Below are 23,724 nucleotides of genomic sequence, written 5' to 3' on the forward strand. Positions count from 1 at the left end.
CACAGGCAGTTTCGCGGCAAATGCCACAAAATTGTAAAATAAGTAGTTAACAAATCAATTGAATTACACTTGCCTGAATTTCAATTTTCGCCCGACTCCGCCGTGTAGTGCTGAGCGCGTCTGGCTTCTTGAATGAAGTCTCAGGTTCGATTCATAGGGGGTAAAGATAAATATAAGATTATTTTTTCAGTAAAATATTTATTAATATTACCATATATTGGTATATCTGAGGCGCAAAGACAGTCAAAATAAAAATAACATACAAGTTCAAACAATCAATGTGATATGGTAAAATTTTGGTGGGCAGAATGGCGAATCTTGTATAAACGTAAACCAGTCGATGACAGGTCCTTTACTTAGTCCTGTAAATGCACAGAACTTTATATTTCCTTCATATTTCCTTTATAAGTAAAGATAATGATTTATTCTTATTAATGCTTTACTTTAAATTTAAATTCGTGACGCCGGATGCTTCCTAAACTAGTCGTAACATTATAAGGTGTTAAAAAAAAGGTGTTTTATTCATAATTGAAAATATGTATTATATCTTAACATATTAACAACATTTTGAGTGTGTCCAAATACTTGTTCACAAATCTGGATTATCTCCAATTATATGAGTTATTTTTAATATTATTTTTTGACACCTTATCAAAGGTGAAGAAGAATATGGAAGTCTGGACATTTACGGGGTTGACGACCGTCATAGATGTCTCTAGTGAAGTTCAAGTGATTCAAGAACATTGTTTCAAAATTGGTTCAAATATTTAGAACTTCCAAGAATTTGAGTAGTGTGGTTGTCAATAATGTGTAGAATTGGTGAATGTTACACTGTGTAAAGTGATCACTTAAACTAGCCTATGACGGTCGTCAGCCCTGTAAATGCCCAGATTTCCATATTCTTCTTCATGTTTGATGAGTTGTCAAAAATAATCTTAATACATTAATTAGATTGGATACACTTTGAGTTGCATGCAAACAAACGAATTGACCAGAGACATTAGTTTGAAAATGTCATAACAAGGCGAAACAATTGCCACAATATTAATTTTTATGTGTTTTTGTTAATAAAATACAACTTAGTAGACTCAAAAAATCTGTGTTTGATTTAAAATTAAGACATGGACCAGTATTTTATTTTAATGGAAATATATATCATATCTTTATAAAATTAATAGACTTTGTTTTCACCACTTTTTAAATTCATATAATTCAACCTACCGATTTCAACAATACATTGTCATCATCAGGGTTTATTTTAAATATATAAAAAAAAGATATAAGAATACTTTCACAAAAAAACTTCCACACACTCCATAAAAATCCATTTAGGATTTTTAGGAGTGTATGAATGAAAAAAAGTGGTGAAAGCAAAGTCTATTAATTTTATGAAGATATTATAAAATGTACCACAAAGTATCTGCGGAAAACATTCAAGAAATATATCATATCGATTGGCATGTATAAAGATTAGTTATTAGACTAGGCTCCATCACGAGTTGCCGGTGATGACGTGTACCCCGGCGTCCTGGGACGACATGCGGACCCTCCTCGGCTCCTCGGCCCAGAAGCTCAGGTCGGGGTCCGGCACGGAGGAGCACCTCACCAGGGGGTTGTCCGGCCCGACGCTGCGCATCACGTACCTCTGCGCGGTGGACAGCGAGTCCGAGTTCTGGCAGATGACGCCCGCCAGGGTCGTTTTGCGAACCTCAGTCAGCTGTTCTGTAAAGCAAAAAAAAACGGCCGTTTAAAAACTTCCAACCCTTATCCGCACCCAATGGTGCATAGGGCACTGCGTCGTATTGACGCAGTGTTATCTTGATCGACACTTATATCGTAGTCGTACAGGAGAAAGTGACCAACTAACAAAACGTAAAATGTTCAGGAGGGCCATTAAAGCCACTTTTGCTTGGCAAGAAAATAAACATCAATGCAGCTAGCCATTTTTATCGAGTCAATATATTATACTTCCAAGTTTTAAATCATTTGGGATTTTTTTCAAGGCAATATCAAGCTAGTAAGAAGATATCAAATAGTCAATGATCACGTTTTTTTGTAAAAAATGCACTTGGTCACTTTCTCCTGTATGACTACGATATGAAGGCAAGGTGATCGTTCTTGCGCTTCAGGGACCAATATCCGTCTTGTGAATAACAGTCAGCTGATCTGTAATGTTACAAATGGTTGTGGAAACTTTTAATTTAAATTTTTTAACATATTTCAATGGACATTTCTACTTTTACAATCTTAAAATTAATAACGCAATTCTCTTAAATAAAGAGACTAAGCTCTTGTGCTTGGGGAAGGACTTAGACTCATTATTTATTGTTTAAGTATGTTGGTAATATAATTTATTTTTATTAGAATTTTCCAGCGTAACTAGTATTCTTCGTCTTTTTCATATTGACGCAGTGTTATCTTGATCGTTACTTATATGAAGGCAAGGTGATTCTTGCGCTTCAGGGATAAATCCAGGATAATAGTAAATAAATATTAGAGTTTAAAACCAATACTATTAATTTTAATCCCCCCTCCCTTGGGAATCGAATCCGGGAGGTAGCGTGCTGGAGGTAGCACGGTAGCTAAACACGTAAACCATGGAGACTGACAAAAGGTTGTGGAAATGTCAAATTTTCATTTTATTTATTTAAACTTCATGTACTAACTAACTAAAAAAACTAACAAACCATCACGCTGCTTCCCCGCAGGGGTAGCCAGAGGGACTAGAACGCCAAACCACTCTGTATTTGCAAACATTCTTCGCCTCTTCCACGTTTATGCATCTCCTCATACATACCCGCCGATTATTACGACTCCTAACCTGACCACTTTCAAGTATTTGGCATACCTGATCGTGCTATGTTTTTCTCGGTCTTCCTCTGCTCCTTTGTCCAATTACATTCGCCTCATAAATTTGTTTTACCGTTCTTTCCTCCCTCATTCGTTCTACATGTCCAAACCATCTCAACACACCTTTCTTAATTTCTTTCTTAACCCTTCACTGCATGACTTTTTTGCATGACTGCATGACTGCATTGACAGTTCGTCTTCGAGAGATAAGTGAAGTTATTATTTTGGCGTTCATAGCGCGTCTTTTGGCTAAATTATGAACTATATACGTGAGTTATGAATGTATCTCATCAGTAACAACAAATAATGGTTGCTGATATTTTTAAAGGACGTTTTAACACTAATTTTTGGGTATGTAACAAATTTGATACACTGTGCAGTGAAGGGTTAATATTTTAACTTCATGTACAGAAAAGAAATATGTACATTGGCGGGCTTATTGCCAAGAAGCAATATCTTCCAAGCAACCAAATGTTGTCTGGAACCTTGTGTGATTGACCACTCAAATTAAAATTAAAGCGACGCAAGACGTCTCAACGCATCATGGCTAATAATAGCCACCCAAACCAAGTTGAATTTAAACAGATTTTTATTCTAGTTTGTAGGATTCTAAATTATGTGATAATTAATATGAAACGAAACAGGATTTATGATTCAACTTGATGAATTTGATGTGCGAGAGCTGTTTCGCCTTTTGAGGAACAATAAATTTTTACGACAAAGATAAAATTTGATAATGCCCACACAAGACGAAAGAACTATCACAAAAATAAAAGTAATCTGGATTAGGATCTTGCAAACATCCAAATAAAAAAGTCTCTGCTTTATAAAAGCTTTGTCAATTCAACATAGTCTCTCTTGTGAATTCATATGTCGCTCACTCCTTTCAACAACGTCATAAATCAAAAATCGTCAATTTTCAGTTGTGCATGTTTTCGTAATGCCCAGAAAATGTACTATATCCCAGCAAAAGCGGCATATTTTTAACTTAATATTTGCCCGCTACAGGGCAGAAAGTGTTGTTTTTGCATTTTGAAGAAAAGGTTTAAAATTTTTTTAATATAAGTACTAATTATTTTTCAAATGGAGAAAAAACCTTTAGGTTTTACCTAAAAAGATCTGTTGCACAAAAAAAATATAAGTGGCTTGATATTTATTTTTAATACATTTTACTATATTCTTAAACATTACTTTACTGTACAGTAAAACGTTCAGTAAGTGGCTTCATATTTATTTTTAATACATTGTATTATATTTTTAAATTTTAAAAACGTTCTCCTGCAAAATGAAGTTTTTTGATTTTTGACGTTCTTGAAAGGAGTGAGCGATATGTAATGAGAGATGATCATTGATATATCTAGGAGTTCCAAAAATTTCAAGAGTGTGGTTGTCAATCATAGGTAGAATGGTGAATGTTGCACGCATGTAAAGTAAACACTTAACCAGCCTATGACAGGTCATAAACCCTCTACAGGGTAATCTGGGTATCTACATACCCAGACTTCCATATCCTCCTTCATCTATGTTGAGACGTCAATTTTTTTTTAAAATTACATTTTAATGCCAAATAAATAAATCATTAGTTGATTAAAACACCGTGATTATTTGGTCCATTAAATTTTACACTTTTTTACGTAAGACCTACTCACGACATGGAGTCAGAAAACTGTAATAAATGAATCACACATAGTTTTGATGTTACACACATTCAAGTTTTTATCATTTGATGATTATTAAAGTCAGTGGGAAGTTGTAGTCCTACACAATGATCGTGTGGACCAAAATCTGGGAGGAGATCGAAATTATAACACTGGTTAAACGAACTAAAACATCATTCCGACGGTACTTAAAATCGAATCAAATTATATGACAGCCATCAAAAAATAATGGCCAATTTCAAATAAATGTTTTACCAATTGTTAAATCATAATACGAAAAACATCTGTTGTGATTTTTATTTAAAATATAAAACAGTTATTGTGTTATAACTGTTGTGTGCAAAGAATTACTCACGCAAAACACACTATATGAAAACAAACATACATAGATCTATAACAGTGGTCGGCAAACTTATTAGCCAAAGAGTTATATAATATATGCATATTGCAACAATAAAAAAAAACTACTTTTTTAATATTTTTTTATTGTTATATGGATATTTGGAAAAATGCAAAGTTTTTATAGAAAATTCGTTCTTTAAGTAGTAACAATGTCTGAAATTTGATGTTTCTTGCACAATAAAGTTGATATTTTTGACTCATAACTAAATATTAATGGCGACAAATGTCTTCTTGTTTTTTTATTGTCTCCTATGATTTGTAAATATTTTTTTTTTTATTTTTTTCATAGTTTTTCTTATAAAATGATTAATTGTAAGTATTAAGAAATTGAAAATGTGTCTGACTTGAGACTTATTTACATTTTTTTTTAATATTCAGTCTTTTTTCCTTAAATAATAATAATAATCCGCAAAGACTGCCTTTGGAGGCTTGTTTGCATGTACAATAATAAATATAAATGTGATAATACATCAAACACCCAGACCAATTGCAACTTTCAATGCATTTTGCAACTGGTCGGATCGAACTCGCGACGCCAGTTTAGCAGTCGAGTGTCTACCCAACTGCGCCAAAATACAAAAGACTTTTTTATTTGGATGTATGCAAAATTTAGCAAGTAAGCAAGTGGATTACTTTACATATTGGGAAACACCTGAAAACATGATATTAATTATTTATGCAGGTTATTATATGAAATGTTATTTTATTCGCAATATTTTGAGTGTGTCCAAATACTTGTTCACAAATCTGGGTTTTCTCAACTGTAAAAGTATAAAAGTGACTCCTACATAGAGAAAACCCAGATATGTGAATCAGTTTTTGGACACACGCAATATCTTATATTTTTATTTGTGTCTTTTTCATCGTATTTCTCAGTCGGTCATTCTTACAAAAAAATTAAGAAATGCAATAGAGACTTGCAGATAACAGTCGGATTAACCTATTTATTATTATTATTGGTCAGAATGGATTTGGAAACATTGTCTCGATTAACGTTGTTTTGCATAATCTCAAGATAAAACATCTCATTCACAAAACGAGGCTAATATATTCTTACGAGCTTCCCTCGTTATCCGCGAGGACTACATTCCGCCAAGATACCGCGAATATCGTGACCGTGTATAGTAAATACAAATCGCTCACTCCTTTCAACAACGTCATATTTCAAAAATCGTCAATTTTCAGTTGTGCATGTTTTCGGAATGCCCAGAAAATGTACTATATCCTAGCAAAAGCGGCATATTTTTAACTTAATATTTTTCCGCTACAGGGCAGAAAGTGTTGTTTTTGCATTTTGAAGAAAAGGTATTGTTTAATTGTTTTTTAAATATCCTGAATATTTTCAAATGGAGAAAAAACAGTAAGATTTTACCTTAAAAGATCTGTTGCACAGTAAAAAGTTCAATAAGTGGCTTGATATTTATTTTTAATACATTTTACTATTTTTTTAAACATTAAAAACGTTCTCCTGAAAAATCAAGTTTTTTGATTTATAATGTTGTTGAAAGGAGTGAGCTACATGATGATTTATCGCCCCCAAGATATAGTGTTTTAATACAATCAAATAAAGAATCAATGTTAACATACGAGATTAAAAAAATAGACTTGAGTAGGTACTCCATTTATGTTATTTCTTAAGTTTCACAAACTGATTCACAGAAATAATTTTAAACATTCGATAAGAATTTTGAATTTGGATTGAGATTATTTTGTTTAATTATAAAATAATTGCGTTTGAAAACGAAGAAACTATTTAATAAATAATTAGAATACTTATAGAATACAATCAAATATCGAATCAATGTTACCATACGTGATAAAAAAAATAGATTTGAGAAGGTACTCCATTTCTGTAATTTCTCAAGTTTCACAAAATGTTTCACAGAAATAATTTTAAACGTTCTATAAGAATTTTGGATTTGGATTAAGATTTTTTTGTTTTATTATGTGTAATGCGTTTGAAAACGAAGAAACCATTAACTAAATAAATAGAATACTCATAACTATTACAATTTCAAAAATCCTCATAACTTCATTAAATAGAACTATTTTTTTTGTTGTTTTTTATTGATAAAGTTGTATTTTCTTTATTACTGATAAAGCATGGTTTCATTATACTCATACTAAATAAGTAGGTATCACCTTTAACCTGTACCTAAAAATATTTTCAATTATTCTACGTAGGTACTCCATTTGCTTTTTAAAATAACTACAAGATGTAATGTTGTATTTGCATATAGCAGAAACTAAAAAATAAATATTCGCATTTTAAAATATTTATTTTAAATAAATTAAATTGTACATCATCAGATAAAGTTAATATATAAATTCATTAAATATTTCATGAAAGAATCAATAATATTAAACTAGCGTTGTTAACTTTTTCCGAATATATTTATAGCTCTAGCGGAGAATTACTGAAGACGTTTAAATTACTTTAACCAGCCGTGACAAGTCGTTATGCCCTTTAAATGGTCAGACTTTCATATTATCATATAAATATACTATTATTCGATGTTAGATAACAACAAAAATCGTGAGGTCAAAATAATTTTAAAAAATGGCATGTTTCGGTCATATGAACTGAATATGCTATATTAATCCTTGTACATAACAGGCAAGAAGAATTTTCTATGGCGACTAATAAATATGTCCGAATCACGTCAGAAATGAGTGTCTTTTGCCCATTATTATTTTTATTTCCCTCAACCGCGAATAAACGAAACCGCACGTGGAAAATCTCGGAAAACGATGTATGCTTATAGTTTGAACCGAGATTGGAAGTAGTACTTGGCACAGGTTGGCACATAATAAAAAAGTGAGGATTGGAAGATTTGGCAGCATACCAAGATGTTCTCTTCGAAATATCTTATTGGAGATTTATTATGTATTTGCTTTAGAAGAAAGTGGCAGGTAGGTGTTAGATATCTGTTTTAAGCCGTTGGTATTTTAGTCGTTATCGAACTGGGCTTTGATCCCGAACAGTGGATTTCTTATATTTATTATAGAAATAATTATTTACGATTTTGCGACATTTTTGCACAAAGAGGACGATCAAAAACTCGGCGGATGAGTGAAAAAATAATGAACCCGAACTTCACAGAATTTCTTCAATAGTGAAGAAAGATTAGTGTTTTTTTAATATCAAGTACTTGAATGATAATTGTGAATCTTGCTCGAAGGAAGAGCTTTATTTAAGAACTTTATTTATTTTGTACAATTGGTAGAATAAAGGCTCCGGGATATCGATTGCAAACATAAGTTAACTTTTTATCTAAGTACTGTAGATTTACTTGACTTTTACTTTATTTTGGAACTTATATTTTAATGACTTATAAAGTAGTTTAACCAGTTGCCAGTTTATCCCTCACGTGACTCGGGCAAGGAGTTTGTGTTGCATTGATGAGTCCGAGTGCTGCTCGGGCAAATCGTATTTCAACTTGGTGGTATTGATTTGCCCGACCCAAATATATTCATGTTTTTTTATTTATTGACTAACCCGTAGTATTATTGTCCGCCTCCGTAGTGTAATGGTCAGTACGCTCGGCTACCGTTCTGGAGGTCCCGGGTTCGATTCCCAAGAGGGGTCAAATAAATATGGCTGACTTTTTCACTGTAATATTTATTCAATATTACCCTGGGCTGGTGGAGGGCTGATCACCTTTCCTTCATGTGTAAACGATCAAGATAACACTGCGTTTATATGACGCAGTACCCTATGCACCATTGGCGTACGGATAAGGGTTTTACTAGGTTACTAACCCGAGCAGTGTTCGGGTAGTCCTGTTTAGTGTTGTTTGAGGATGATTTTCGGCACCGACGAATTTTCTCGCCAAAATTCGGCTGTTAAGTGGTTAATTTAGCTACCTTTGGTGAAGGCGTGGGGCTGTTCAGGGCTCTCGTACCAGAAGCGGTCGGCCCTCTTGAGCCGCAGGAACTGGTCGGCCAGCAGACACGTCACGGTGGCGCCCAGCACGCGCCCTTGCAGCGGGACCTCGCTTAGCGCTGCCGTGTACAGGTCCACATCCTCCACGCGCCTAGTACCAAACAACCGACGATTCATATTTATTGAATTATTGGTTAGGGTAGTACGAATTGTTGCCCAAAAATCAATATTGAAAATGATACTTAAGTTCCGAGGACACAGAAAATATTCAACAAAATAAAACTTATAGACTTTACTTTACGTGTGTAAAAACCCTACTTTACTTTTAAAAAACTTGACTTTACTTTTCTTGAGGAAAACCTTAACTTTCTTTACTTTTTTGAATAAAACTTTAATTTTCTTGAGTTGAAACATTACTGTACTTGAGTAAAAACTTTATTTTACTTGAGGAAAATCTTTGCTCGAATAAAAAATTTCCATGAGTAAAAACTGTACTCTACTTGAGTAAAAAAAACTTTCCTTGAGTAAAAACTTCACTTTACTTCAGTCAAAAGTTAACTTGGATGAAAAAAACGTCTGTTTTTACTTGAATATGGAAGATATCCTCTGCAGCGAGTCCGCGTCCATGAGTCCGTGCAGGTCCTCGAAGGAGCGGGGCGCGGACAGGCCGCAGTGCGCGCGCCAGGCCGGGTACGCGGGCAGCCCGTGGTCTCGCCCCCGCTGGATGTTCAGCGACACGAGGTCCAGCCCGCATAGCGCGGGGGCCCCCGCCCCGGAGGCGCGGCTCTCGGAGGACGACAGCTGGTCGCTCTTGAAGAGGTGCTTCGTCAACTGGAATGGAAGACAAGAGGTGCTTGACTGGAGGCCTAGATCGTGACGCAGAAGCGTGGGTAGGACCCAAACAAGATGGTCAATGACATTAGGAAAATGGCGAGCCTGCACTGGAAGAGGGTCGACAACTGTGTTAGTCCAAGAGGCCATCATACCTCATCTTGGACTAGAAATACCTACAAAACGCCAAGATTATTTATGAAAATACCTTCAAATACATTAACGTCTGAAAGAACGCATTTCGGCTGTACTCAGTCTGATCTATCTAAATAAGACCAAGGTAACAAATACAGATGTGGCTCAGAGTGGAACTGAGCAGGTCATGTGACACGTATGTCTGAAGATAGATGGACGAAGAAGGTGCTTGACTGGAGGCCTAAAAGAAAAAGCTTAGGAAGGCCCCAGACAAGATGGAATGATGACATTAAAAAAATGGCGGGCCTGCACTGGAAGAGAGTCGCGTCCAACAGACAACTGTGGAAGACCAAGAGGTCTTTCTTCAATACCGGATACAAGAAGAAGGCTGAAGTAAGTAAGTATGACGGACAAACAATGAGATCTAGCTTGCTTTTGGCTTTTAAAAATAAGGATAAAGAAAATTGCTTTGCGATTAATCGTATATTGGGCCTTAAATGGAATTTTGTATATTTTTTTTAAAGTTTGTTTATTTACCATAAATCTTTTCTAATGTTTATTTTGTTCTTACTACTTTTGTAACTTTGAATGTAATACTTTTTTATGCCTTTATGTTTTTCAGCAAAAGTCAATAAGAGAAAATTTTTCACAATGCCGTAACAAAGCGAATTGTAGGTAACACCAAATCGATAAAAAATCCGATGCAAAATTGGGTACAAACTGGTGTAGTCATCAGACATTATTTTTTATGTTGTTTTATTTACCTCAGGAGTAAAGAAGGGGTCCACTTTCTGCATGTCAGTCTGCATGGCCCCCCTGATGGCATTGTCCACCCCTCCCTCCGTGTACAAGGAGTAAGGGTTGAACAGCATCTTGTGGAGGTGGATATATTCCGGAGAGTTAGTGTGGCCGTCGACCATCTTCATCAGAGTCTGCGACAGAATACACAAATTTATATTAACACATTGAAAAACGATATTTGAGTGGCGATACGATGTTGGAAAGTACTGTGAAATTACCGGCAGAAGGGTGTGTGCAAACCGGAAGGCCGCAGCAGCAAAATGGTTGGCAATATTTGGTTCCATCGTAGAATTGTAGCCATGATAATATCCTTCTTCCTGTGGTGAGAGTTCTAATTTACGCATCAATTCTTCTCCTAAAAATGGTTTAAACATTCCTAATTTAATTACATACAATAAACAAAAATAAGTAAAATATCATAAAATAAAACATCAACTTTATTTTTAACACATTTTTGACACTTTTCTCCAACCGTTTTCAATGAGCACCTTCTCATCTTTGGGGATGGATATGAACCAAACTTGAAACTGAAATATTTATAGTTCAGTGAGTAGGCGGGTTTTGGTGATGCATTATATTTGTATCAATTTATTACATGTTTTTTATTAACCTTGATACGTAAAAATGTATGTTTTTGAATAATATCACAACTTTAAACAAATTACTTTTCGGGGAAACAAAATTGGTTTAATGTGATTTGTTTTTCTCGTTTCTCTTTAAGTATCCTTGTTACTTCATTTTTTTAAATATTACATCTAATTTCAAGATGTAAATGATCAATCATTCTAAATTTCGATGTAAAACTAATTGAAAAAAAAAAACGAAACGAAACATTTTGCCCAACCCTAAAAGGATCCCTAACATACTGTCCAAAATATTTCTGATTTTATAAATCATGACGCCAGATCCGACGGAACCGGTATTTCTTGCTAGAGTACCGAAAGCCGATATATTGGATTTTGGTACCCAAAGGGAAATTTGAAATCGTACAAAGTTAGATATTCAGTGATCCTCACCGAAGAGAACGGGCAGGAACTCGTTATACGTGATGTGTTGCATCTGCGCCCCGATTATCCTCCTGCTTTCCTGGTAGAGCACCTCGTCCTGCCAGTGTGGGTTGATCCTTCGCAGTGTCCTAGCCACCCGGTTGTGCTGCCGTGCCCATATGAGATGCATGGTCGTAAGATGGAGGTTTTCATTGGCTCTGATGTCACCTGAATAAAAAAACTCAGTTACAAACGAATATTAAAAATTATTCAAATTTACAGTGTTTTCACATCAAATTGGACGTTTTACAAAAAAAATTAGACACCTTACACGTCAAATTGGACGTTCAACAAATAAAATTTGTAATTAAGTTGTATTTAAAAAAAATAATTGAATTTTTAAATAAATATTCATAATACGTAGTACTCATCATTCAATGGTGATACATATTTTGTGCATATTATTTCCTCTAGGTACAATAACAGTGTGTGAATACTGTTATTGTACCTAGAGGAGTATAGTGTTGTTGGGTTATATGTATATCCAAAATTAAACGAGGTTTATTGGATTGAATTCTACATTTATTTATGTATATGTTAATACGTGTCGCGTTTCGTCTTCTTAAGACGTTATCAAACACCAAGACATTATCATTAAGAAGACGAAACGTGTCACGTATTAACATATACATAAATAAATGTAGAATTCAATCCAATAAACCTTGTTTAATTTTGGATATATACCCAACAATTCAATATGGAATTCTACCAACTGTCTGCAGTTACAATAAATAAGTGTTTAATGTTGTTTGAATTCTGGTGTAGTGATTATCCTGACGAAGACACAAGTGCATGTCGAAACCGGTAGATTCAAATTTCGTCATTATATACTGATACTCGTATAAGTCACATAAGTATAAGTCTGACCACATAGTTAATGCTTTGAATATTGAAGATATTAACTACCTGATAGGAAACAGTATTTTCCTTGGCTGTTTAACACTTTTTCATTGCAACCATCGTTGATGTCTTTAGAAACTGGAAGCAGCTCTCTTCCATCTTCTGTCATCGTCATCAGAAGCTCTCCTCCTTGGAATGAGCGCAACGATTTAGCCAATTGTTCGTAGGGACCATACACGGTGGAGCCATCTATGAAGGCTGTCGCTTGATTTAACTGCTCTCTGGGCCCTAAAATTTAAACAAAATAAAACGAATTACACTTTTATGTTTCAAAACATTATAATTTGATATAATATTTGGTATTTAAATACGATAGATTGTCTCACCCAAAAAACAAGATGGAGCTGGAGCAGATCTTACGAACTCCATGCATGTTATATTATATTTATGATAGTTCGGGTCTCCTGGACCAATAGGCACAGGGAAGCATTCTGGATGAGCAATTAGGCCTGACGTTTGGTATGCTTGACAACAGGATATCGAGGAACCGTTTGAACCTAGAGAAGAAACTGACAGTGAGCTAAATTTGACGAAAACCTTTTATTTTCTACAAGGGGTGAGGTAAAAATTTAAAAGATCAAGTTACAACATAACACAAAATGCAAATGTTTACTATTTTTGTTAAACTTTTGGTCGATATCTTAATACAGATTAAGAAGCCTATTGAAATAGGAATGTTTGGATATTTACAGGGTTTATAAACTGCCATTAATTTGGTAAAAATGGTCACCAAATACATTGTGTAACATTTACTATCCTATCTATGATTGCCAACCACAAGGTTGTATATCCGAGTTTGCTTGATGAAAAAAAAATCATTGGTATTTTTCGAGAAAACTTCCTCGGTGACATCTTAGGTTGAAATTTGTAAGTTATCAGAAATCCTTTATTAGTGGATATGATAAAAGGTTTCTGCATTATTTAATAGAGCAAATCTATCATTTGTTATTATTAAATTTGGATACCTCTAAAATATAAATTTTCATTGAATAGAAAAAAACCCTTTAAAACTTTTATAGAGTTATTTCAATGAAAAGGCGCATACGAATACGAGTAAACAACTTTCTAAAGCGTCTCGTAACCATTAGTATTATTAGCGAAATGGTGAAGGTTTACTTTTTGATAAGGCACACGCAGTCGAGTGATGCGTACACTGGAAAAGAATATGTAGGAATGGGAAAATATTATCTATGGCTAAGGCACTTGTACAAGGTTGAGTAAGTTAGCGTACAAGCCCCTCGAGTAATAAATACCGGGTGATTCTAGGCACAGTTACATTATGATTATTAACCTTGACTGAGGGCGGTGGCGGTGATGTCGTGATCCAAGAACTGTCCCCAAACAGCGAGGACCACAGTGAAGTCCGGGTCCGACCTGTAGACCGGCCTGTGGACCTGGATGCTGACCTGGCGGGCTGAGGGGAGAGGACTGCCATCGTGCGAGACCCGCGGACTAGAGACGCCTACAAAACGTCAACATTATCTATGAAAATACAGAGGAACCTCTCATAACGGGCATAATTCTTTCCAGAATCTTGCTCTTTAAGCGAAACATTTTTTCGTTTTAACTGACGCGGAAGTCCCGCCTCACGAGTGAATGTCGTTAAAAAGGGACTTTCTCTGTAACTCGTTATGCAAAATATCGCTCGTTGAAGGAGACTCTTAAAAAAAGCTCGTTATGCGAATTACTCGTTATGAGAGGTGCTCGTTATGAGAGGTTCCACTGTATATATGTATGTGGAATTGAAACTCTAAGTCGATTAATCTGATTTTTACAACATTTTGAGTGTGTCCAAATACTTGTCCAAAAAAATGGATTATCTCCAATTAGGAGTTACTTTTTACATTATTTTTGACATATCAACATAGACGAAGAAGAATATGAAAATCTGGGCATTTACTTTCCTCATCCCACCATAGACGTCTCTAGTGAACTCTCGCATACTGTGTTTCGAGTTTGATCAACATATCTAGAAATTTCGAGAATGTGAGTAGTGTGGTTTTTAATAATTGGTATAATTGGTGAATGTTACGTGTGTAAAGTGATCACTTAAACCAGCCTATGTCGGTTGTAAGCCCTGTAAATGCTTAGACTTCATTCTGATTTTCATATTCTTCTATTTTGAAATGTCGAAAATGATGATTTTGATATATCGTGGTCATACAGGAGAAAGTGGCCAAGTGCATTTTTTGCAAAAAAGTGATCATTGATTATTTGATATCTTACTAGCTTAATATTGCCATGAAAAAAATCCCAAAGGATTTTAAACTTGGAAGAATAGTATATTGATTAGTTAAAAGTGACTTTATTATATATATATTTATATATTTATACTTAAATGACCCTCCTGAATATTTTACGTTTTGGTAGGTCACTTTCTCCTGTACGACTACGATATTTAGTTTCACAGTCTAAAAGAAAGTAATTTGTACCATCTGCATAGTCAGGGGAAAGGGCTCTCCTGAAGGGTATGAAGGACACACCCCAATCCGAAGGGCGTTGCAGGTTGTTGCAGGTCCCGTTGATGGTCCTGTACTTGTCCCTCGAGCAGGAAGTGCTTGGAGGCGTCCTGCAAACCGGAAGTGTCCAGGGCGCGTCTATAGTGGGCCCTCTGCCTACACACCAGTTAGCTTCGTACGTTTTGCTGCAAACATGTATAATTTTGATTATCAATAAAGACATCTATGTATATATTTGCCCGCCTCCGTAGTGTAATGGTCAGCGCGCTCGGCTACCGTCCTGGAGGTCCCGGGTTCGATTCCCAGAGGGGGGGGGGGTCTAATAAATATAAATGATTTTTTAACTCTAATATTTATTAAATATTACCCTGGACTGGTACCTGAAGCGGAAGGCTGATCACCTTTCCTTCGTGTGTTAACGATCAAGATAACACTGCGTTTATATGATGCAGTGCCCTATGCACCATTGGGGTGCGGATAAGGGTTTGGAATTGAAATGTATATACAACATATAACATAAAAATGTAAATGTTCGTTTGTTCAAAATCTTAAATCTTCTATAGGTATTATTCATATCGTATCAATCATGAATCAATCGTGTTTTGACACAACGTTGCATTCAAGCACATGCGTGTTTTTATAAACTCCTGTGACGTGGTATTTTACCTGTGAGATGGAAAAATATGATTATGTAAAAAAAAAAATCTAGACCGTAATGGCAGCGCCATCTGTTGAACGTAACAACAACACCCTAAATACTTAAAATTGCTGATGTGTTTTTTGACTCTGCTGTCACTTTCAAGGTTTTCGATTGCATTTTTGTTTCAGAATTATTTTTATTGTTAAATAAATGTTCATTGATTCATAAGCATTGCAAAATTATATTAAATGTAAAATGATCACTTAATATGACCTATGACAGGTCATAAGCTCTATAAATACTCAGACATCCGCTTTCTTCTTCATATATGTTGAGATGTCGAGGATTTTTTTGTTTTCAGCGCATTTAAAAAAAAAATATTTATTTGTTTTTTCAATTCTTGACCAAAATTTTGGGAGAATTTATCGTTTTATTCTGAGAAAATGTTATACACGTGCCTTTTGATAAAAAAATATTGGAGAAATAATTTTACTTCATCTATGTTGAGTTGCCAAAATGTCAATAATACTCACTTTTTGACGAAGAACTTTGTAGCATAGTCCTTGGCGTACCCTGCCGCGGCCAGCGGGGCCGCCGGGGGCGCGGCCGCCATGGCGCGCTGGGCCCTGTGCGCCGCGGAGCCCGGGGGCAGGGCTCCGGCCCCGGCGGCGGCGGCGGCCGCCTCGAACCGGAGCCGGCTCTGCAGCGCGCGAGAGCCCTCTGCACCAGCGGCAGCCAGGTCCTCGGACAGTGGAATGCTGCTCCAGTTATTGGAAGGCCCGTCTGAAATATAAGGAATGCACATAATTTAACTTATTGAGGCTGAAAGTTAACAGATTAAATTACAGATGGCATTGAGGTGTTGAAATAGGTCCATGATCCGAATCAAGTTAATGTCTCACATTCGTTAATAGATTATACTGTCATTCGCTTTTTCGTTATCTCTCTTAATGAATAATGATCTATCAAATACATTATCCTATTAAAAAAATAGTCCTGTGGTTTTTTACATTTCACGCATTTTACACATCGCTCACTCCTTTCAAGAACGTCATAAATCAAAAAACTTGATTTTTCAGGAGAACGTTTTTAAAGTTTAAAAATATAACACAATGTATTAAAAAATATATCAAGCCACTTATTGAACTTTTTACTGTGCAACAGATCTTTTTAGGTAAAACCTGAAGGTTTTTTATCCATTTGAAAAATATTGAGTATATTTAAAAAATAATTAAACAATACCTTTTCTTCAAAATGCAAAAACAACGCTTTCTGCCCTGTAGAGGGTAAATATTATGTTAAAAATATGCCGCTTTTGCAGGGATATAGTACATTTTCTGAGCATTCTGAAAACATGCACAACTAAAAATTGACGATTTTTGATTTATGACGTTCTTGAAAGGAGTGAGCGATATAGGGCGCTTGTGCACTACCCGTAATTTTACCGTCCGGCAGTCCGGTTTTGAAAAATGAAAGCGACAACGACAGTTTAGCGTGATCGAATTTACGCGCAACGTGTTTACGCGCAATTTACCCATCAAGAGCACCGATCCGAAGAAAGATGGCAAAGCACAAGCCGATCCAAGCCAATCATCGTTTTAAAACGCTAACTGACGTGCCAGACAGTAAAATTTCGTGTAGTACACAAACGCCCATAATAAAAGTTAAAATACCTACCAAACTTGGTGAGCAGAATGGCCGACCTTTGTTGCCCAAAGGTCTCATATTTATTGGCCCAAAAGGGCTGACTTTTGTTAGCCCAAGGGGTAATCTTTCCATCCAACGCGTATCCACTGACATGTTTTTATTTTACTGTCAAAATCTCTTATATCTACCTGCTTCGCTATCTAAAGAGTCTATTATTTACCATGGTTTCAACTTTAAGACATAAATTAAAAAGATAAAAATTAAACTGTTGAAAATTCAAGTTATTATTAGTCCTAGAACTAATCTTTCCATTCAACAATTATATTTTTTTTAGTATCGAAATTTCATACTAACTATCATACTTTGCTATCAAAAAAGTCTATGATTTGCTATGGTTCAGATTTTAAGACCCAAAATAAAATAAAAAAGATTAAAAAAAAACTATGGACCATTCGTTTCCCGTGATGTTTTAAAAATATCATCATATGGAACTTCATGAAATTTTGCACGGTAGCTAAGCTGTTAATCACTACGCTACGGAGCCGACTGAGACATGGAATAATAAATAAATACATAGGATATATGAAAATGGAAGACGATTTCAAGCGACACGTTATCTTTGTAGTAACAGAAAATGTGAAGATTTAATGATAAAACTGGTTTGAAAGTGATGTATTAATTGTGCATTCAAGTATTATTAATATATTCTATACGCGAAGTGAATAATATAAATGCTGATTAAATTCAACAACAGTTTAATACGGCGATAGTTACCACTTCGAGGCCATGATAGGAGAAGAAGGGTCGACATGGCGAGACTTCCATTTGTCAGGTTTCCAGAACTGCTGCCATCCACCAAATCAGGGTGTTCAACATTATAGGACACCGTGATTACGAGGGCGATGGTAAATGCTAATCTGAAAATAACGGATTACGATAAAATATATATACTTATATACCCTTAGTGCCCTCCCATTACTGACTACTATATCTTCTCCATTTTCATCCATATTCTCCACTTAAATTATTTGCATCCCATGAAATAAATGCATTACACTCCTAGATTCAAGAATCTGGAAAGCTGATTGGTCACATTGTTTGCCTTTATATAATACATTGTCACATTGACTCGCCAAAACTGCTGGAAAGTATGAGTTTTATAGTTCCCAGTCGAATCACTAGGGCAACTGACACCTTAACGCTTCCCGTGAGTAGAACTAACTTTAAACAAAATTCCTTTATTTTGTATTCATATTATCCTGGACTTGTTCCTGAACCGCAGTAGTGATATCTTGCCTTCATGTAAGTATCGATCAACATAACACCGCATCAGTGCTATGCAGTGCCCTATGCACCATTTGGGTTAGAAGGAGAAGAAGAAGAAGAAGAAGGAAATATGAAGGCAGTACAAAAGATAAATCTACAAGGATAAACAAATATTGCAGTGACAAATCACATACTTATTTGACCTCCCTGGGAATCGAACCCGAGGCCTCCAGCAGGCCGGTAGCTAAACGCACTAATTATTACACTACACAGGCGGACAATAAACCTATGTATTTGGTGCCTATATCGTGAATAATATCATATAAAATCTTTGCATAACAATTGGTATATTTGTGTCAATTGTATTTGATATTTTGTTGATCGGGAAATTTGATCGTGAAACCATTCTGCGGTTAGCGCTCCCAGTGAGAGTTTCTTACGACAGAATGTCGTTTTTAATTTATATACATATTCACATAGCATGTATTTCGTAATTCAATATCATGGAAACTATATCCCATAGAAAATACCACGATGTGGATATATTAAACTAGACATTGCGTGCTGACATTTCATTTGACTGGCTCGGTAAAATCTTACTGGAGACAAACAACGAAATGTACTTATCTTATTTTATCTGTATAAATAAAAATATAAATGTTCGTTTGTTCAAATTATCAAATCTTCTGAAGTAATTGTCATATTTTTATGAAAAATTATTGATATTTATTTCAACCCTCCTCGGAATTCAACCCCGAAATACGATAATTCTGACGAAGGCGGACAATACGATAAATAGTATTTACGAGGGATTTTTTTAAAACAAATAATGTCCCGGAACTCATTTCATGTCAAGCTTTTTACTAAAAAAATATATTCAAATACCATTTTAATATTCATTACAATACCATATTTTATCATTTTGACGAATTATATAAATATAACTTGTAATTTCGTAAACACAAACATTGTTTCGTTGATTTTTTCAAAATCATTAGATTTTGAAACTAAAAATAAAAAACTGTGAAAAATGGTGCCGGAACGCCTTCCACCGCGTTACATGGAAAAAAGCCCGGATGTTTACTTTTTTATTTTTAAATATATGGATACCTTCCATTTGTTGATATAATGTTATAAGTGTTTTCATTGTAGGTAGCTAGCCTACGTGACTTGATTATACAATGTAACATAATAAGTATTTTATGTTATGTATAATACCATGTACGGGTATCCAAGTTATACAGTATAGGTTGTACGTATAAGGTATACCTAAATAGTTATTAGGGGTAACACAATACTGCTGAAATGTAGAGGAAATAATTCGAGGCAACATTTCCGTTATCCATTTGGCATTTCTAGGACTTCTGTAGCGTTGGATATTTAGGATCAAATTACACGTCACCTACCTAATACAATTGGAAATTGTATTATTTGGAAACGATTGAGCCAATATTTTTTTCAATGAATGTAAAAATCTAACTGTTTTGATTAGAAAAATGAAAGATTTGATATTTTTTTTTAAACAGAAGTAAGTACGTTTAATTACGTTATCTCGTTACCTACGACGAAACAAGTATACATAATAAAATAGAAAATCCCATGAAACTTAAATATTTGTTTAAGCTTTGATTGAGATAAGAAAATGGTATATTTAAGATGTTATGTCATTTCTTAGGAATGTCGAATAATTCCTTTATTAAAATTATTAAGTACCCGTATCTACTAATTTTTTTAGCAGCATAAACAACTTCATCAATTACATAATTTATAGTTTAATTATAGTAAATTTCCCGATTTTCCAGAATGGATGGTGACAAAAATTCCCGTTTATCGATTTCTCGATAAATCTGTAAACACGAAAAAATATAAACAAAGAGAAATTTAAAACTGCGTTATTTGCTTAGTAAGATGCACGTGTTGACATGACTAGAGATAACTAACCTAAAATTGATATAATGCACATGAAAAAGATTTAAAAAAAGTATAATACACACCAAAAAATATTGTTTGGATTAGAGGTTCTTAAGATCCGATCATTTATAAGATTCACTTCTAGATCTTTCGTCGGATACATCGCACCGATAAGACCGGAGAATTTTTGTCACAAATATTATGACGACTAAGTAATTAAAAAAGGCTATCAAGGTATTACACAAATATCATATTTTACACCATAAACATGACATAAAAGTGAGATACTGATATTTTTTCACTGCGGACAACAAATGTGTTCGGCCCAGTCAACACGTATTTCGACATTATAATTACCATTGTGAAATACATATATTTATTTGAAATTATTTTTTAATGTCCCGGATAATCCGCTTCCAGGTTCCAGGTTAACGTTTCCAGGAAAATCGGGTGCGTACTGTACCTGCCTACATAATATTCAATTTAAAGAACACTAATATCGATACTTTAGCTTACACTTTGAATTAAAAATTAGCTTATACATACTTAAGTCACGCAATAATCAAAGAGAGGGTTTTGTTTTTGTCTTTAAATAAATGGTAGTTCAAAAAAACGTTTTTGACAATGATTTACAATAATATGGAACATGACCCAAACATGAACCTGACTACATAATATTTAATTTAACTAACTAACTAACTAACCATCACGCCGCTTCGCACGAACGCATAGAACGCCACACCACTCTGTCCTTGCAAACATTCTTCGCCTCTTCCACGTTCATGCATCTCCTCATACATACCCGCCGATTGTTTCGACTCCTAACCTGACCACTTTCAAGTATTTGGCATACTTGATCGTGCCAAGTTTTTCTCGGTATATTTAATTTAAAGAAAACTAATATCCATATTTAAGTTTACACTTTAAATTACACATTAGGTTATACCTAAGTCGCATACTAATCAAAGCTATGATTTTGTTTTTTTCTGTACGTGGTAGTTTAAAAAAAAAAAAATTTAGAATGACTTACAATAATGTGGAACAGATGCAGCACTGGAACTTTCGGAGTCTCTCCCTTCTGTAACGGGCCGATGTGGCTGTGAAGACGTAGGCAGGGGCTGTAGGAGCACCCACGAGGGGTGTTCGCTCCGACGTAGAGGGTTGATTCATAGTTAAATAGTTTATTTACTCTCCTGATGACATATTTTCAGCCCTGAAATACGACGTAAATTAATATTAACAATGAAAACATCGTCAAGTCACATCATGCTATAAAGACCTTTGCTGATACACACATTGGTCAATATAGAAATCGAATTGGTAAATGCAGATAGACCACGAAGTTAATACTGAATTTATTTTTAAATTTTATTTTATTTCAAAATAGTCTTCCCTATTAATACACACAAACTAGAACTTTATTAAAGCCAACAGAATCAATGCTGGTTTTAACAATTTTGGTGTAAAAGTTTTGTTTTAAAATGTTTGGTTTGTTCTTTCAGAATTTAATACAGTGAATTTGTAGCTGCATACGAAATTCTTTGAAAAAAAAATATGTTCGTTTATATAATACTCGTATAGTGACAAACATATATTTATTTATTTTTTATCAAATACTACAAAAATACCTAGTTTCTTAGTCACAAAAATAAAACTTATGCTTCAACTGAAAAATTAATATATCACTGTAGATACTGTAGCTCTAAACAAAATAGAAAAATATTTCACCAAGTTTACAAAGATTTATCTTTTGAAATAACTAAGATAACTTCGTAACTATGGTGTTATCATTGTAAAGGTTGACAGAGTACTAAGGTAAATGATCAAGAAGCCCCACGATATCTTTTTCAGTCTACTGCCTTCAGAAACAGGGTGGACTTGGAATAACTGCCCGGTGTTAAATAATCAGAAATATTCTATAATGCTGAATAAACTAATAAATCGTCGGCATTAAACAGGTTTAAAGAAGCGTCTAAATCGTGTTTGTGGGTAATATAAACAAGAATCTATGTCACATGCCGAGATGAATCTTTCTGCAGTGCTAAAATTACATATTATAGTAACATCGCTATAAGTATATGGGTAAATATGTGTAAATTTATTTATGCTGTAGATAATGTGACTGGGCAACTTAAACACATCCATCCTTCTTACTGATCCTAATTCTAGAACTGCGGTCATAATTTCTAAAATGATAAAGCTAATCGCATTTAAACAATTATTTGAATAAATAACTTTGTGATTTTCCATTTTATAATTCAAATGTAACTTTGTTTTAAAATCACTATAATCACAACAAATCAGTAAATGTAAATTTCTCGGAACTGTGTATAGATTAGTTAGTTTCCCTGACATTGACACTCGCGAGTGTGTTTTGATATTTTATGCGTGATACGATTGTTAAATAATATTTTTTTAAATAAGTGAGCAGAAATATTAAAAACTCTTGGTGCATTCATTGCATTGGAATAAAGTGAGCATTTCAGTTAAAATGAGAAATAGATAAATAGTTTAGACAACAAAAATTGAAAGGTATAATATATAAATTTAAAGTAAAAAAACAAAATTAAAACTTTCTGAAAAACCAAAACGATAACAAGACTATTGTAGTATTATTCATCAATGCCAGGGATAATATCGGTAGTAAGGGTTAATGTAAACAAAATTAAAGTAAAAAAGGTTTGTGTAATGTTATTGTTTTACCACACCGAGAATCAAACTATTTTTATTTTCAAATTTTTCAGATACATTTTTTAATCATTTTTTAAAATTATATGTATTACGGCTCTTTAGACATAGCCTGTGTTGAGCCAAAATACTAACATGTTAATACAATATATATTTTTTAAATTACTAGATTTTATACATTACATATAATAACAATTTACAGAAGAAAAGTTTTACAATAAAATAAAACCTTTTTACTGTAAATTGCTATTGTATCTATATACTATGAACCTCAAGCGTGATACCCAAACGACCAAATGGCTTCAATATGGAGACGAGTGGTTTTTTCATTTAATTTAAAGGTGAAATACTTTTTTTCCCTGAATATCGGTTATACCTACGTTATGTGAGATATTTTGAAACCTCATAAATGACATAATTTTTATCTATAATTAGAATCATTATCCAAGTCTTTGCAAGCGCCCTTGAGGTAGCATTTTACGAAAATAGCACTATAAAATTATCCAAATTATTATTTTTTTGTTATCTGTCAGTTTCTTTGTCACACTTTTTGTACGTATTACAGGTCAAGATGTAGACAAGATATATTAGTGGAAGCATCTAG

The 23,724-nt window shown here is 34.3% G+C and overlaps 1 protein-coding gene across 1 annotated transcript; it reads right to left on the bottom strand.

Annotated features, from left to right (window-relative positions):
- Positions 1 to 1,127: 1,127 nt before the first annotated feature.
- On the bottom strand, positions 1,128 to 22,244 carry cd (peroxidasin homolog cardinal). Its single transcript, XM_088278059.1, has 14 exons — positions 22,061 to 22,244; positions 21,463 to 21,645; positions 18,030 to 18,172; positions 16,142 to 16,391; positions 14,942 to 15,153; positions 13,801 to 13,971; positions 12,836 to 13,006; positions 12,516 to 12,737; positions 11,580 to 11,777; positions 10,782 to 10,918; positions 10,527 to 10,694; positions 9,383 to 9,627; positions 8,778 to 8,947; positions 1,128 to 1,722 (listed from the first exon to the last, which is right to left on the bottom strand). The coding sequence occupies exons 2-14, from the start codon at positions 21,600 to 21,602 to the stop codon at positions 1,493 to 1,495; spliced, it is 2,457 nt and encodes an 818-aa protein (XP_088134185.1). The 5' UTR covers positions 21,603 to 21,645; positions 22,061 to 22,244; the 3' UTR covers positions 1,128 to 1,492.
- Between the last annotated feature and the right edge of the window lie 1,480 nt (positions 22,245 to 23,724).

The sequence above is a fragment of the Brachycentrus maculatus genome, unplaced genomic scaffold (genome assembly GCF_059751285.1).
Source record: "Brachycentrus maculatus isolate JH-2025_06_01 unplaced genomic scaffold, ASM5975128v1 h1tg000005l, whole genome shotgun sequence".
Classification (NCBI taxonomy): domain Eukaryota; kingdom Metazoa; phylum Arthropoda; class Insecta; order Trichoptera; family Brachycentridae; genus Brachycentrus; species Brachycentrus maculatus.